General features: G+C 44.7%; 2 protein-coding genes across 3 annotated transcripts; one reads left to right on the forward strand and one right to left on the reverse strand.

The window, feature by feature from the left end:
- Positions 1-543: 543 nt before the first annotated feature.
- On the reverse strand, positions 544-7,729 carry dnajc1 (DnaJ (Hsp40) homolog, subfamily C, member 1). Of its 2 annotated transcripts, none has more exons than XM_080906744.1 (12): positions 7,454-7,729; positions 6,549-6,650; positions 6,406-6,452; positions 6,161-6,326; positions 5,963-6,060; positions 5,788-5,881; positions 4,038-4,119; positions 3,777-3,943; positions 3,552-3,671; positions 3,097-3,145; positions 2,427-2,794; positions 544-1,105 (listed from the first exon to the last, which is right to left on the reverse strand). In XM_080906744.1, exons 1-12 carry the CDS (start codon positions 7,712-7,714, stop codon positions 1,037-1,039), a joined length of 1,623 nt encoding a protein of 540 aa, XP_080762870.1. In that variant the 5' UTR covers positions 7,715-7,729; the 3' UTR covers positions 544-1,036. The 2 variants fall into 2 exon arrangements, with proteins under 2 accessions (XP_080762870.1, XP_080762871.1); XM_080906745.1 differs by having other exon boundaries at positions 7,443-7,673.
- Positions 7,730-8,450: 721 nt separating this feature from the next.
- On the forward strand, positions 8,451-10,716 carry LOC308412412 (putative nuclease HARBI1). Its single transcript, XM_080906746.1, has 4 exons — positions 8,451-9,100; positions 9,177-9,289; positions 9,375-9,486; positions 9,567-10,716. The coding sequence occupies exons 1-4, from the start codon at positions 8,668-8,670 to the stop codon at positions 9,947-9,949; spliced, it is 1,041 nt and encodes a 346-aa protein (XP_080762872.1). The 5' UTR covers positions 8,451-8,667; the 3' UTR covers positions 9,950-10,716.
- The last annotated feature ends 4,972 nt before the right edge of the window (positions 10,717-15,688 follow it).

The raw sequence follows: 15,688 nt of genomic DNA on the forward strand, positions 1-15,688 counted from the left end.
TCACTGCTGCTGTTATGGATGTGATCCCAGGTGATTACCGGTGCTAGCGCTTGATGCAGTGTTTTGATTTTGTTGCCACTCGTACCTACAATGCAATGCGCGAAAGTCACGTGGTCTGTCAATCTCTATAAACGCTGTACTTTCCACAGCGCTTCCTGCTGCTTCATTTCTTTGTCAGTTGGTTACCTGGTTACCATGGAAATATGCATCCATCCATTCTGATTCGCGGCTGAAGCCTATCCCAGCTGTCTTAGGTAGAAACACCCTGGTCAGGTGTTGCTAGCACAGAGAGGAAGACAAACATTCACACCTGTGGGCAGTTAGCCACTCAGACACGGGAACATGTTAACCACACACAGACAGACCGCGGCCTGACGGTGGAATTGAATAAGCGTAACCTTATTGATCACTTCAGCATCTACAGGGCACTGATCTGTGAAAATGATCAATAAAATAATATTGTAATACAACATTATCAACTGAGTTTGATCAATATTTTAAAAACGTGTTAAAGAGCAGAACTCAAACTATTGACCACAGGTAAAGAGGAAAAGAAATCAGACGTTTATTTCATGAGCTGATCAGTGCCAATCAATCAATACGAAACAAGGTTTTATTGTAAATATTTCAGTCAAAGAAAAACAAATAGGCAGCTAATAAATACTGTTTATTGATGAGTAAACACGTGATTGGCTGAAGGGAGATTAAGGCACATCAGACTGTGAGGTCACTTCCTGTTTCTCACACACACACACACACACACACACACACACACAGCAGAGGGTGGGGCCCAAAAGCAAAGGCGTGACCGGCTGATGATCACAAATCAGAATATCGATCAGTCGATTGATATCACACAGAATTTCTGATCAATGCTGTGAGCATGCTCAGTCTGGAAGAACGTCTAATCAATATTCTGATCAGTTATCTGTGTGTGTGTCGCCTCGTTGTCCAATCCTCTAAGTGCTGTGATTCTGTCCAATCAGGAGGCAGCGGAAGGTCACCTGACCAGAGGGGGTGGAGTCATAACCTTGCATCAGCTCTTGGCTTGTTTCCTCTTCTGAATGAGCTCAGCGAGGATCTTATACCGGATCATGCACTCCTCCTGTAATCGATACACACAATCCGTCAGTCACCATTGTCAAATTTTAGAAAAATACAAGTTTTTAAATTTTACTAATTTCAAATTATTTAAATCTGCCTGTCTAATATACAAAGTTATACATGGCCTGGTGCCTCCACCAATGAGTGATTTTATTAAACAAAAGTCTAGCAGTGTTGCCGGGTCTCGACTGACTCGAGCCACTGTTAGAGGTGATTGTGAACTGGCACTCAGGCGGACCACCTTTTCACAGATGCTCTGTCATATCAGGGAGTGAGCTTCTGGAATAGTCTTCCACTGTCAGTGAGGGAAAGTACAAGTCTACCCATTTTTAAGAGTCACTTAAAAGGGCGGCTGAGGGACACACAAACATGTAATCATGTTTAATAATCATGTTTTATATTGGACGGGAAAAAGAGTTAGTGTATTACAAAAAGGGAAACAACTGTTAGTGCAATGGGTGAACGCAATATCACGACGGTCAGGGCATGTGCAATACTGGGGTTTGTGCAATATAATTGATGTGTTTCCATTATTGTTATCTGTCCTCTGTGTCCACTCTCCTTGTCATTGTTTGTTCTAGTATAATGTGATCACTGTTTTTGTCCTTGTCACATGACCTGTAAATAGTGTCTCTGTATGTTTTTACTAACTTGTGTTTAACACCAACCTGCCAGAGGGTCTGCAGATGGAAATTAGCCCAAGGCTGTAATCTGGCATATTTACATTTGTTAAAATGTTCATTAGTTATCTTAGTGAACTTCTCAAACCACATACTCCTGCTAGAACACTCAGATCTGCCACTCAACTACTTCTGACCCAACCCAGATCTCGACTGAAGTCCCGGGGTGACCGTGCGTTTGCTCTGGCTGCCCCGGTACTGTGGAATACCCTTCCTCTCGACCTCCGCGCATCTGATTCCATTGCACTGTTCAAATCACGATTAAAAACCCACTTATTCAATCTTGCCTTTCCCTCTAGTTAATATTTCTTTTATGATTTTATATCATGCACTTTTATGCTCATTTAAATTCTTGTTTGCTCTGTACCTGTTGCTTTCCTATGTATTAGTGACAGTTATCTGCTTGCATATTTAGTACTTGCTTTGGTCCTATTTCTATTATCCTCCTCCTATACTCTATTTTACTTGTTAAGCACCTTGGCATACCCTTGGTTTTTAAGTGTGCTTTATAAATAAAGTTTATTATTATATTATTATTAATATGTATTGCCCCTCTTTCTAAAAAAATAAATAAATAAAAAAAATAAAAGTTATTGATCGCCTCTCAATCGCTTGTCGAAAGTTCGCCCGCCCCCACCTCACCTTGCTCTTTCCCGGGACCACCTTGGCAATGCGGTCCCAGCGCTCGGGCGTCCCGCGAGGGAACTGCTGCAGAGCGAGTTCCAGCAGTTTCTGCTGGTTCTGAGTCCACACGGTGGGCTCCGCCTGAGGCTCCGCGTCCTCCTCGTCCACCGTCGCCGGGTCAAAATCTCTCTGCCGACGACCTCTGACCTTCACCCCCCCCCCATCCGAACACTTCCTGTTCCTCCTGCGAACCGTCGGTGCCTCCACCACCTCCTCTTGTTCCTCCTCACAAGCCTCGCCCTCCCTCTGAGTCATCATGCTGTCGTCCACATTATGTGACTTCACAGGAAGAGGAGGCGCCTTTAGCTGCGACAGCTTTACCAGACCTGAAACACGAGAGAATCGGAGTACGACTGATGAAACCGGACAGAACCGACAGTAGAACCAAAGAATAGAACGTGACTGTCCTATAAGGAACTTGGACACATATGGAGACGACTGACATTATCACTGGTGTCAAAAATGTAACAACATATTTTTACAGCGTCTTATTTGGTCATCTACAAACTTTGTTCACGGTAATCAGTAATCAAAGCTACGCCACAGAAACACGACCTGGAAAGTTTATCGACGTTGAACTGCAGCGACATTTTTGTCCAGAAGGCAAGCTGGAGGTGGGCGGAGTTACCTGAGGTGTGGCTCACGCTGTCTTTCATCTGTTTGACTTTAGCCGTCACCTGTAGAAGAAACAGACTCTGTTACAGGAAGCAGAGAAGGTCCAGGAGAGTATGTCCCTGTTAAATGACGCCTCTCTGTATTTAATTATTAGTGATTATTCATCTCTGGCTCTCTTCCACAGCACGTCTTCCTCCCCCCGCCCCTCCCTGAGCCTGGTTCTGCTGGAGGTTTCTTCCTGTTAAAAGGGAGTTTTTCCTTCCCACTGTTGCTCATAGTGCTCATGGGGGTCATATGATTGCTGGGTGTTTCTCTGTATGTATTATTGTAGGGTCTACCTTACAATATAAAGCGCCTTGAGGTGACTGTTGTGATTTATGTGTAAATAAAACTGAATTGAACTGAACTGATTGGAGAAGATGATGACAGGACAGCCTTCACAGCAGAGTGAAGACCAAACACACTTACATCGCTGACAGATCGACCCAGCTCATGAACAATCTTCTCCCAGCGGCCCGGAGTTCCACCTGGGAATTTTACCATCAACCTGCTAAGGAGACTCAGCTCGTCTTCAGTCCAATCGGCAGCCTGAGGACAGACAAAGAGCGTTCACAGAGGCTGGATCGCGTTTAACAGAACCAGAACAGGTCCTCTTTAACACCTGATGTGAGCAATCAATACGCGATCAATAACCTTCTTCTTGGGGGCTCTGCGGTCCTGCAGCCAGTCGTCCATCTGCTCCTCGATGTCCTCGATAGATGTGGCCGGGTCATAGCTCTGGGTGTGGTTCTGGTTCTCTGCCGATGGCTCGTAAATGGGAAACTCCACCTTCGGCTTCTTTACCTTCGGCCGCTTCTCTCCTAGGAGGACGGGTCAGCGATTACTGATTGATTACTGATCACTCTGAAGGCAAACTGGCAGCTTGAAAACTGATTATTGATCAGCTGTTCTTACGTGGAGCCACTTCCTGCTCAGCTTCAGCCTCTCTCTGCTCCTGCTTCATCTGCTGATAGTCCTCATAGTACTGCTTCACCTCCTGCAACAGAGAGACTGGGTCAGAACCAGGAGCACCAGAGCCGGGACCAGAAGGGATTTCCACTGCTACGTCATCAGGCTGTGGGACAGGAAGCTTTCATATTTCCATGGATACAGCTCTATCTTGCAGCTGTCACCTTTTCCCGCTCTGTGCCAAAGATCGCCACATTAACCAGCTCAAAGCGTACCGGTACCGAGGGTGTGTTCCCGTTACATCGGTTGTAACAGGAGTTACAGGCTGTGTAAGTCCCGGCGTGTGTGGCATCCACAGGAACCTCTGAATCTCAGCTACAAGCTCGTATGAACTGTTTCTACGAACACCAAAGAGCGAAAACAACAAACAGTTAACGGTCACATCATTTCATGAAATGTCCATAAACAAGCAGAACAGAGCCTCGATAGCACGAGCTACCCGAGCGAACAGTACATTTTCTGAAAGCAGAGATTTCACAAATTCCTAAACTGCGAGTTTCGTCACGCTCCAACGAAGATTTACCGAACCAGCCGCAGAAGCAGACCGCTCATGAAGTCAGACTTTTCCTGTTGCTTTCACAGAATAAACATCCAGCTTGTTTCCTTAATAACTCAATCTCCCACAATGCCTCAGAGCCGTTTCCTGTTAAAAAAAATATCCAGTTTTCTGCCCAGTTACAGACATTTGATTGGACGAGGATCTTAAATTTAGTAACACGTGTACTTTTCGTGTTGCAACTTCTGATTGATGGAACTGACGTAAACACGACAACGATACCGTGATTCTATTGGCTCAACGATTAAAAAGAGGTGTCAATCATGCAAACCGGCCAATAGAAGCCAGAGTTACAGCCGCTGAGAGTGGAGGCGACTCTTGACAAACACTCAAACCAAACATTTTTAGGTGTGTAAATAAACTTCCATCATTTCTGCTTTCATCTCTAAATGTAACTGACAGATGTGCCAAACGCTTGGTTATCATCAACAGTAATCTCTCACTGCTTCACAGCACAAATCTTTGCACAGATGATGAATATATTTCCTGTCGACTGAAGCATATTTTCAAAGAGGCTCTATGCAATAAAATGCAAAAATCAATGAGGCGACCTACTTTCCTGTGTCCCAGCCTCTTTGACACCGTAACATCTGCTGTGATATTTACAGCTTTGTAACTGCAGAGAAACACTCCACTGATTTCAGCAGGAAGCCCAGGAGGGCCCTCGGGGCTCAGCTGGTTCTGTGCTGACGGTCGTCATCTCTGACGGGGTTTCATCGACCAATCGTATCACTGGAAAATAGTGTCATCATTCCTGGAAGATCCCACTGTGGTTAGAGCATTAGGGTGTGAAGCATCTGACACGATCCTGCTACAGTTTAATTGTTCTGGTCCTAAAACACCGGCTGAGCTGGGGTCAGATCTGCTCTGAATCCAGAGCGTTAAACTTTAAAGAATCCCTCAGATCACAAATGTGACCCTGATCAGTGTGGGCACATCTCACAGCTGTGGATTCAAACAGGCCAAACTTTATTGTTATAGTGGAGCTTTTCCTTCCTCAGCGCTGCTCAGTCTGCAGTCGCTCTAATTACATCTAGCTTTGTGATTGGCCCAGACTGCTGCCATACCCGCGCCCCCTCACGTCCTGATAGGCAGAGGCCTTGTGGCTATGGCTTACTGAGGAGACCAGCCCACTCTTACCTGCATGGCCTGGGGGAGGTTCTTAATGGACAGGTAGATCCAGATGCTGAGCTTCAGAGGGAGGATGTCCTGCCAATGAGGTCGCTCCTGGTCTCTGAAACACACACACACACACACACATCAGACACACACACACACACAAAGGAACTCCACAGGTGATGATGTCACACCGTACCTGTCAGCCCGCTCCTGACTGACACACCTGAGCTCCTCTGCAGGTTTGGAGTTCAGCTTCTTCTTCTTCTCCTTCTTCTTCTTACTTAGCAGCTCATCCTGCAGACAGAAGACCGGCCCTCATTGGCTATTTCTATCTGCTCCTTTCGGATTGGCTGCAGCAGATATACCATGACCTCGCTCTGATTGGCCAACTCACCAGCTGTTTCTCCAGGTAGATGGACCAAATGACGGCGTAGTGCCCCACGGTGAGGATGACGAAAAGGAGGAAGCCCAGCTCGACGTTGCTCATCTTCCTCACCCGTCTGTAGTAAAACACCGGCTGCCTCCAATCAGGGAGCCCGTTCAGCAGGATGTCATCATACCTGAGGAGTCACACACCTGTCAGAACGCCAAGCTCTGATTGGCTCTCACTGACTGACGTAAACAGATGTAAACACTCACTTGCGGCGCCTCTCCTCATCCTTCAGGACTTCATAGATGGCCACCAGCTGCAAAGACACACACGCTAACAGTCATCAGGTCTCACGAGTGTCGTTTGTGCTGCTGTTGTGTTTAAGGTTGTTGTTGTTTGTCGTTGTTCCCACCTGTCTGAACTGTGTCTCTGCGTTTTCGTCCTTGTTCTTGTCGGGGTGCAGAATCAGGGACAGACGGCGGTACGCCTTCTTTATCTCTGCTCCCGACGCCTCCTGAAGAGAGACAGAGGTCAGAGGTCAGCGTTGGACACCTGAGACCAGGTGATGTTTGCTCTGTCAGCAGTGAATGAAGGCCCGTGTGATGGTGTAGAACACGACGCTGATCTGCTGCTGAGTCTCTGTCACGGGGCTCAGGAAACACAGCGGCGGCACTCGGAGCCTGTGGCAGAGAGCCCGGGTTAACGGAGACGGCGGACAACCACCGTGGCCACAGACATCATCTCTGATGGCATTTGAGATAACTAAGAGAAAACCTGCACATGATGAACTTCCTGTGACTCGTCTTTATTTGAACATTTACTTTCTCGCAGCTGATTCCCACCAGGGTTCCTGTGATGTCACAGATGTTGAGCACCTGCATTAGAATCAGTCAAAGCTAGATAAAGGCACCTGCTGACCAATCAGAGAAGGCCTCTTCAGCCCGTTTATTAAAAGAAGAAGAAGAGTCATTGTGGTTTTTTTTCATCGCCCTTAAAAACACCAACTTCCTCTGAGCAGCTCAACGCCGCCTGATGTCAGAGTCCGCCGCCGTCTGCATCACAGAGCAACCTGCTGCTGTGCGAACTGCACATGCTCAGAAACACAGCATTACATTAATAAGCAACCAATAACGGACCAATAACAGCCTCCCCACCCACCTGGCTCCACCTGCTGCAGGTTCTATTGATCAGGTTAAAAAACACATGATCAGGTAACATCTGGTCTGATTATCGATCACCTTCTCTAACGGATCTATCAGCTGTGATCGTCGCAATAATCTTTCATTATGACAAGAGTTAACCAGACCCGGCTCGGACCTGCTCCACGTTCAGGAACTGGTAGAAGGTCTGCGGGATCTCCTCCACCAGGTCCAGCAGCTCCAGGTCCTCGTCCCATGCGCTAAGAGGGGGGACCGCGGAGACCAGCAGGGCCAAGCAGACCAGCAGGAGCCCCATCCCCGAGGACCCGCTCCTGGATCCGGCTACAGAGACCATAGAGACCCGGGCACCCGATCGCTTCGACAGCCACCTCACACGGTCCGGAACATCCGGCTCTTCTTCTTCGTCTGTGGCGTTCATGGCTGCGAGGAGCAGCGCCCCCGCGCGGGCCCGCTGCAGCTCCGCGCGCCTCTTCAATCACGTGATTATGCTCCGCCCCGTTGGAGTACTGACGTCATTTCGTTTTACCCTGTTGGAGCTTCCTCTTGTTAGCAGAGCTGCTCTGTGCAGCGTTATGGCATAATAATTTTAAGGGAGAATAAAAAGTCGACACACATATCTCATTCCTGACGGAGGACTCTACCACTACACTTCTCCAGTCCATTCACAGAGTCGTTGCATGGCAAGACATGGATAGGAAGTGGGCGGAGCCTTTTACCGTCATTTTATTACGACGCAAAGTACAAACACCTGTGGACACACAATCCAACACCCCCACTTGTACACAGGTTGGGGAAAAACAATCCTCCGGAAAAAACATCTTACATTCCAAACACAAATACAGAGAATTTTTCTAACTTAGACTTTGAAACTGGTTTCGTCATCATATCTGCTACCATTGACTCAGTTGTTCAGTAATCAATGAGCACTTTCCTTTCATGTACAGCTGACCTTATAAAATGATATTTCACATCAATGTGTTTACATCTTTGTCTGTTCACTGGATTTTTTGACAAAGCGATTGTTCCCTGATTGTCCTCCAATATCATAGGTATTTCATACTCAAACTCATCAAGATCTTGAATCAAATAAGTCAAATACATACATTCCTGAACTGTTGCTGCTAATGCCATGTATTCGGCTTCACGGCCCTGTTTCAGGAAGCCGGTTTAGTGGAAAAACTGAGTAAGTATACCCTGAGTTAACGAAAACTCTGGGTTTTCGGTTTCACAAAGCGAGTTCAGCTGCAGCCTGAGTGAGTCACTATGACGACACACTCCGTGAAGCTAACCTGCCCCCTAGCAGGTTTACTACAACTAACCCTGACTGTCTCCGCCCCTTTGTCGGAAACCTGACAGTAGGAAGTGTCGGACATGGCGTGCCCCTTCCTTGAAGAGCCAGTAGATCGTGAAGCCCAAATTCTCCGCAGAGCTCTCCGCCGGGAGAGAGTGATCAGAGCGCGTTTGGACATTTTATCATTTCCTGATGATTTTCTGTGTGAACGTTACCGTTTCTCAGCACAATCTATAATTTATTTGAATAACATCCTCAGGCCATATATTACGCATGTGACACATCGCGGACATGCTCTCAGTTCATTGCATATTATTTGTATTGCACTTCGGTTTCTTGCAAACGGGAGCTTTCTGTATAATATTGGTGACGCTGAGCACGTTTCCAAGGCTACCGTCTGTCGGGCAGTCAGGAATGTTACAGTTGCACTGAAACGTCTCCTGTACTCGTCTGTGGTGTTCCCCGGTCACAGACCCACAAGATTTATCAAAGAGGGATGCCACAAAATTGCAGGTATCAGGATGAACAAAACTTAATTTATGATGTGGTGATACTTGGACTACTACTTAAATTGCACATTTATTTTCAGGGTTCCCAGGCGTGATTGGCTGTACAGATGGCACTCACATTCCAATCATTGCTCCTTCAGTAAATGAAGGAGACTATGTGAACAGGAAGTCTTTCCACAGCATTAATGTACAGGTACATAGTTCCCTGTAGCATGTCAAACTAACAAATTATTTCATTATAGTAATGGATGCTAATTTGTGTTCTCTGCACTGTGAAGATCATATATGATGCTGCCAACATTATCACAAATGTGGAAGCCAAGTGGCCAGGCTCTGCCCATGACTCACAAATATTCCGTGAATGTACACTGAGCACAAAATTTGGACATGGTGAGTTGAGAATACTTTAAAATATATAAAGACCAATTGCTTCAGGGACATTTGAACTGAAGTGTATCCTTCTGTCTTAGGAGAGTTCACTGGCTACTTGCTTGGTGATAGGGGGTATCCATGTTTACCCTATTTGCTTACCCCTTACCCTGACCCTGAACCGGGCCCACAGCAGCGATATAATCTGGCTAATTGCAGGACAAGAGCCAGAATTGAAATGACTATCGGAATGCTTAAGGCCCGGTTCCAGTGCCTGCAAAGACTCAGGGTCACCCCAGAAAGGGCATGTGACATTATTGTGGCATGTGTGATTCTTCACAACATTGCCACAATTAGAGGAGAACACTGTCCTTCTGAACCAAACATCAGCAGTGATCCAAACCATGAACATCCTGACCCTCCCACGGACATACAAGATGGAAGAGCAGTCAGAGACACCATATGTCACAATCATTTCTTTTGACCCATCACCTCAACATGTTGAAAGAAGAATAAACAGATTTTTTGTTCAACTGGCTTTATTGGTCACCTGTGTTTCCTGTACACAAAGTATTAAAAGATGTAAACCTCATAAAGTGTCTCTGTTGCTTCCTCCTCTGTAACAGCTGTCAATGTTTCTTCATTATTTTCCTGTAGTAAAGAAATAGACAACATTGCTGTTCTACTGTAAACTCATATAATCTGTGGAGTATTACTCACAACTGCATGTTGGTCTGGCTCAACAGGAGGCTGCACCAGATGCAGTACACCATCACCATCAACTGATAGAATATGAGGTTTATACAGGTCACTTATAACTTACAAGGGACCAAATGGCAATTAACAAACATACCAAGCACCTTACACTTCATTGTCATTATGCTCTCAAAGACAACCAAGGCTGAGGGAAGGCAAAATCAGTAGGAAAATAACTTCACTACAAAATAATTCATTATGGTAAAGAGTTTATCAAATGAATGTGTCGCACTGCAAAGGTGACTGTGAAGAAAGGATGTATGCACATCATGTATTATTTTGAATTTACCCCTTATGTAGGCACTTGTGTCTTGCGGGGTTATTGCCTCAGAGGATGTCCCCGCAGAGATGCCTTCGGCCACAGGGCGCCCACTGTTTTGGCTGAGGGCCAACTGCTCAGCCTCTGTGAGTGGTGGTGGTGGAGGACCCCCACCTGTTTTTCGGGCCTCCGCTTTTTTTCTGTTGGCTATAACGGGCCACATTTGAGCATACAGAGTAAGCAAATATGTACTTGTAATGTGCTCAGATAATTTCAATAAGTGCTTACAGAAAGAAAATTAATGTAGCCTCTAACTGCAATTGATTTACATGGGACAAACAGACCAAGCACTATGGCTCATAATACAATTACACCTCACCTGTTTGGACTATATTTTTATATTTCATTTTTACTTGCTGCCAGGCACGTTTGGGGCCTGTTGGGTTGCACCTGCGCTCACATCACATCACAAAATAAAATGTATAAAATAACAAATAAAATAACATATGATAAAATAACGTGTTAAATGGGTGGAAATCCCTCGATCAATGTTTAAATTAACACTCACGCATTGACTCTGTCGGCTATGTTTTGCCATGCATGCTTTTGCAGCTGTGGCTGTGTTACTTTTTTCCGCGGAATTTGCATGTTATCGGCATATGCTGCCATCAGAATTTCGGCCTCAAGCGCTGTGAAATACATTGACCGCGCCTTCTTTCCCTCCGTCTCCATGGTGACTCGCTTAATCTGTGCTCCGCTTATCAGGGCTTTATGTATCCTCGTCCGCGCGCTTCACTTGGGGTTAAAGCAACTCCGCGTTGACTGAACTAATTGTTATCAGCCTTTCTGAAACGGAATATTCCGAGTTGGACAGTTCGGGGTTACTCAACCGTGAGTGTCGTTTTTCACTCTGAGTTTTCCAAACCGGCTTCCTGAAACAGGGCCCACATGTTGATAGTGCTGTAGTTGTCTGCTTTTTGGTTTTCCATGATATCAAAGGACCATTTTCATTTAGGCTTACACAATAACCTGTCATACTGCGTCTATCAGAAACATCGGATGCCCAATCTGCATCACTGTATGCTTGTAGACCTAGTTTTCCACTTGAACATTTCCTAAAACACAGTTCTTTTCCTCGACTACCTTTTAGATATCTCAGAACATGTTTCACTGCTGTCCAATCATCAACAGTTGGCGCATTGAAATGTTGTGACAGTTTGCTGACAACATAGCTTAAATCAGGTCGCGTACAATAGCTCAGATAAATAAGACATCCTACCGCTTCACGATATCTCCTCACATCTGGTAATGTCTCGGATTTATCAGAATGAGTCCATTTCTGTTCACAGGGTGTTAACCTTGGCTTACAGTTTTGCATGTTAAATCTCTTTAAAATGTTCTCAATATATATTTTCTGTGACATTTTGACACATTCTTTTTCTTGAAGAAAATCTATTCCTAGAAAATGGTTAAGTTTCCCCAGATCTTTCATTTGGAATTTAGAAGAGAGCATTTCTTTCACGCCTGAAAGCACATTTTCATTGTTAGCTGCAATGAGTAAATCATCCACCCACACTATGATGATTACTTTTTCACTTTCAGTTTCTTTTGAATACACACAATGATCAGCAATATTTTGTCTAAATCCACAACTGCTTAAATAGTCATGTAAGGTTTGGTTCCAGTTACGACCCGATTGCTTCAGCCCATAAAGTGATTTCTTTAGTCTGTACACCAGTTTATTAGTCTCACTTGATTCTGTCTCAAAACCTTCTGGTTGTTGTATATATATTTCTTCATTTATTGGTGCGTGTAGATAGGCGGTTTTTACATCCATCTGGTGAACCAACATATCATCCTGAACCACTTTCTGCATCAAAACTCTCACACTCGATAAGTTAGCAGTCGGTGAAAAAGTCTCCTCATAATCAACTCCTTTTGTTTGACTAAAACCTTTAGCCACAAATCGAGCTTTATATCTGTCTGATCCGTCTGAGTTCTTTTTAACGGCATAAACCCATTTACCCCCCACTGCTTTCTTACCCTCTGGTAAAGTGGTTAAAGTAAATGTGTCATTCTCCTTAAGGGATTGAATTTCTTCATTCATCGCTCTTTCCCATTCTTTTGACTCACTTGACACAATAGCTTCGCTAAATGATGTGGGTATTTCACACAACAATCTGTAGCAATAATCAACACTGGTTTGCATCTGTTCATTTTCACACTCTTTCACATCCGTGATATAATCACTCAAATAATCAGGTCTCTTTCTGATTCTGGATGGATAACGTGTGGCTCCAGCATCTACTTTATCATCAGTTTTAACCTCGGACTCAGTTTGACTGCTTTCACTACCATCTGGAATATCCTCATCCTTCGTCTGTTTGGGTTCACCATCTTTTCTGGATTCATAAACCTCATCTTCATACATCTGATCACTCTGTGTTTGTTGATCCATTGTCGCGGGATTTAGTATTTTTATCAATCTGTGCTTTTCAACCTTCCCGGTTTTTGGGAAATAGATCAAATATGCTGGACTATTTTTGTCATATCCCAAGAAAACACCTTTGTCGCATCTTGGATCCAGCTTTCCCCTATTTTGTTTATAAGCATAGCACAATGATCCGAATTTTTTCATTCTAGAAAGATCAGGTCTTTTTCCAGTTAACATCTTATACGCTGTCTGACCTGTGCGTTTGTTAAAACATCGGTTCCGAATCACTCCCGCGGTTTGTACTACATATGGCCATAAAGACTTTGGCAATTCGCTCTCAACTAACATGCATCTCGCCATGTCAAAAAGTGTACGCCAGTTCCTCTCTGCTGTTCCGTTTTGATGAGGCGAATATGGCGCCGAAGTTTCCTGCCTAATGCCGTGTCTACTTAATAAATCTCTGAACTGTCTGCTTGTAAATTCAGTTCCATTATCAGAACGAATGCACTTGATTTTCCCATATGACGCCACCTCTGCAATAAATCTTTCAGTTGCTTGAGTTGTATCACTTTTGTGTTTCAGATTATATACAAATGTTGCACCTGAATAATCATCAACAAACGACAAAACATACTTAAACCCTTCTTTAGAGTTTGGCGTAATCGGACCAGCTAAATCCGTATGTACCAACTCTAATGCTGCCCTGGCCTTTTCATCTGGTTCTCGGTTCCTAGTTTGAGTAAACTTCCCTTGTATACAGGCTTCACATTGCATATTTTTGTTGATTTTACCCTTAATTTCCATTCCATCAACGACATTTTGCAGATTTTGAACATCCTCATAATTACAGTGTCCTAGAATTTCATGCCACGTTTGCATATCAAAACATCCATTACATTTCTCTTCAAACTCTTGCACAGTGTTTATAAAGAACAGTCTCTCGTGTTCATATATAGGGAATTTTGTTCCATCAACATGTTTAAGAAAACTGTCCCCGTGTTTGAAAACCACAGTGGCTCCGTTACTAGTAGCTGCTTTTACTGACAAAATGTCCTGTGGAAACGATGGAATGTAGAGTGCTTGTTTCAATGTTACCTTGTGACTGCGTCCTTTACTGTCAATCATACTTATCTCAGCATCTCCTCGCCGCTTTGCAGCTCCTCTGCTCCGCCTTCCGTCAGCCAACTCTACACAATGAGCCTCGGGTCGAAATGTGTCATCAAAAGTCTTAAAACTCTCGATCTTCGTAAAGATATGTGACGTCGCTCCCGTATCCACCAGTAGCTGGTTATTCAGCATCTCTTGGCCGCCGTCCGGGACCCTCTGGGGTTCGGAGCCCGTCCTGAACGCGTAGTCCTTCTCCACAACCCCTCTCGCTTCATCCCGTCTTAGCTTCCTTCTACAGGTCGCATCTTTGTGTGTACTACTCCGGCAAAAACTGCACCATACTCTGGATCGGCACGTTCTTGCAGTGTGTCCCTTTAGTCCACATTTAAAACACACAATCTCATTATTCTTTGATCTTCGGTCATCTGCTCGCCATGAAGTAGAATCCTGGTCTAATTGCACTTTTGTCCTCATTACGTTGTCATCAGTTACAGCCGCACGCATTCTCTCGGTTTCTTCATAACTTCTGAGTTTTACTTTAAACTCTGAAAATGTGATTTTTGCTTCGCTCTGTGTAACGTGCACAATCAGGGGTTTAAACGTCTCTGGTAGACCTCTCATTATCATTGCGATCAGAAGTCCATCAGTTAATGACTCACCCGCATTTTTTAACGCTGTGATAATTGCTTCTGCTCGGATAATATAGTCCGTCACACTTTCATTCTTTTCATTTGTGAGAGAAGTAAGTTCGGTGTACAGACTTATGATCCTTGGCTTGCCCACTCCTGCATAATGACCTCTCAAAATTTTTAGGGCTTTCCGTCCGTCATCAACTGCATCTCTCATAACTAACGATAAACTTTTGTCATCCAGAAATTGTATCAACTCTGCATATGCTTCTGCATTTTTGTCATCATCTTCACCATCGGCTTCTTCATCACCCTCAGCCTTTAAGATGACATCTTTCAAACCTTGTAGTCTGAGATGACCAAGGAACTTCGTTTCCCATATCTCATATTTCCTTTCATCTCCATCAAACTGCAAACGGGAATATCGACTGCCCGACTCTGCCGTGCGTCTGCTCATGATGCACAAAAACGCTTACTCACTCAACCGTGCCAAACTTTTAACACCTGCCGGTAACTTGCGGTTTCAGGAAACGCTGCCCTTCCTTTGGCAGTTACAGGATCTCTAGGATCTCTTTACTGCTGCTCTGGGCCCATAACCTGTTAGCAGAGCTGCTCTGGGCAGCGTTATGGCACGATAATCTTAAGGGAGAATAAAAAGTCGACACACATATCTCATTCCTGACGGAGGACTCTACCACTACACTTCTCCAGTCCATTCACAGAGTCGTTGCATGGTAAGACATGGATAGAGAGTGGGCGGAGCCTTTTACCGTCATTTTATTACGACGCAAAGTACAAACACCTGTGGACACACAATCCAACACCTCTAAACCCATGAGAGCGATATAGAAACATTTAGCTTTACTCCGGTCTCGTGGAAACAAGTCGCTCGTTTCTGACGGCGTCTGATCAAAACGACTGACTGAGAGACTCGCTCATCTGAAGTTCTCAGACTTTCAGCACAGAAACAGAAAACTACAATTTGTTCCTCACAACAAGAAAACTTTGAAAACCATTCATATTTGTAATATTTTTAAT

Source organism: Rhamphochromis sp. 'chilingali' (genome assembly GCF_963969265.1).
Source record: "Rhamphochromis sp. 'chilingali' genome assembly, chromosome: 16".
NCBI classification, from domain to species: domain Eukaryota; kingdom Metazoa; phylum Chordata; class Actinopteri; order Cichliformes; family Cichlidae; genus Rhamphochromis; species Rhamphochromis sp. 'chilingali'.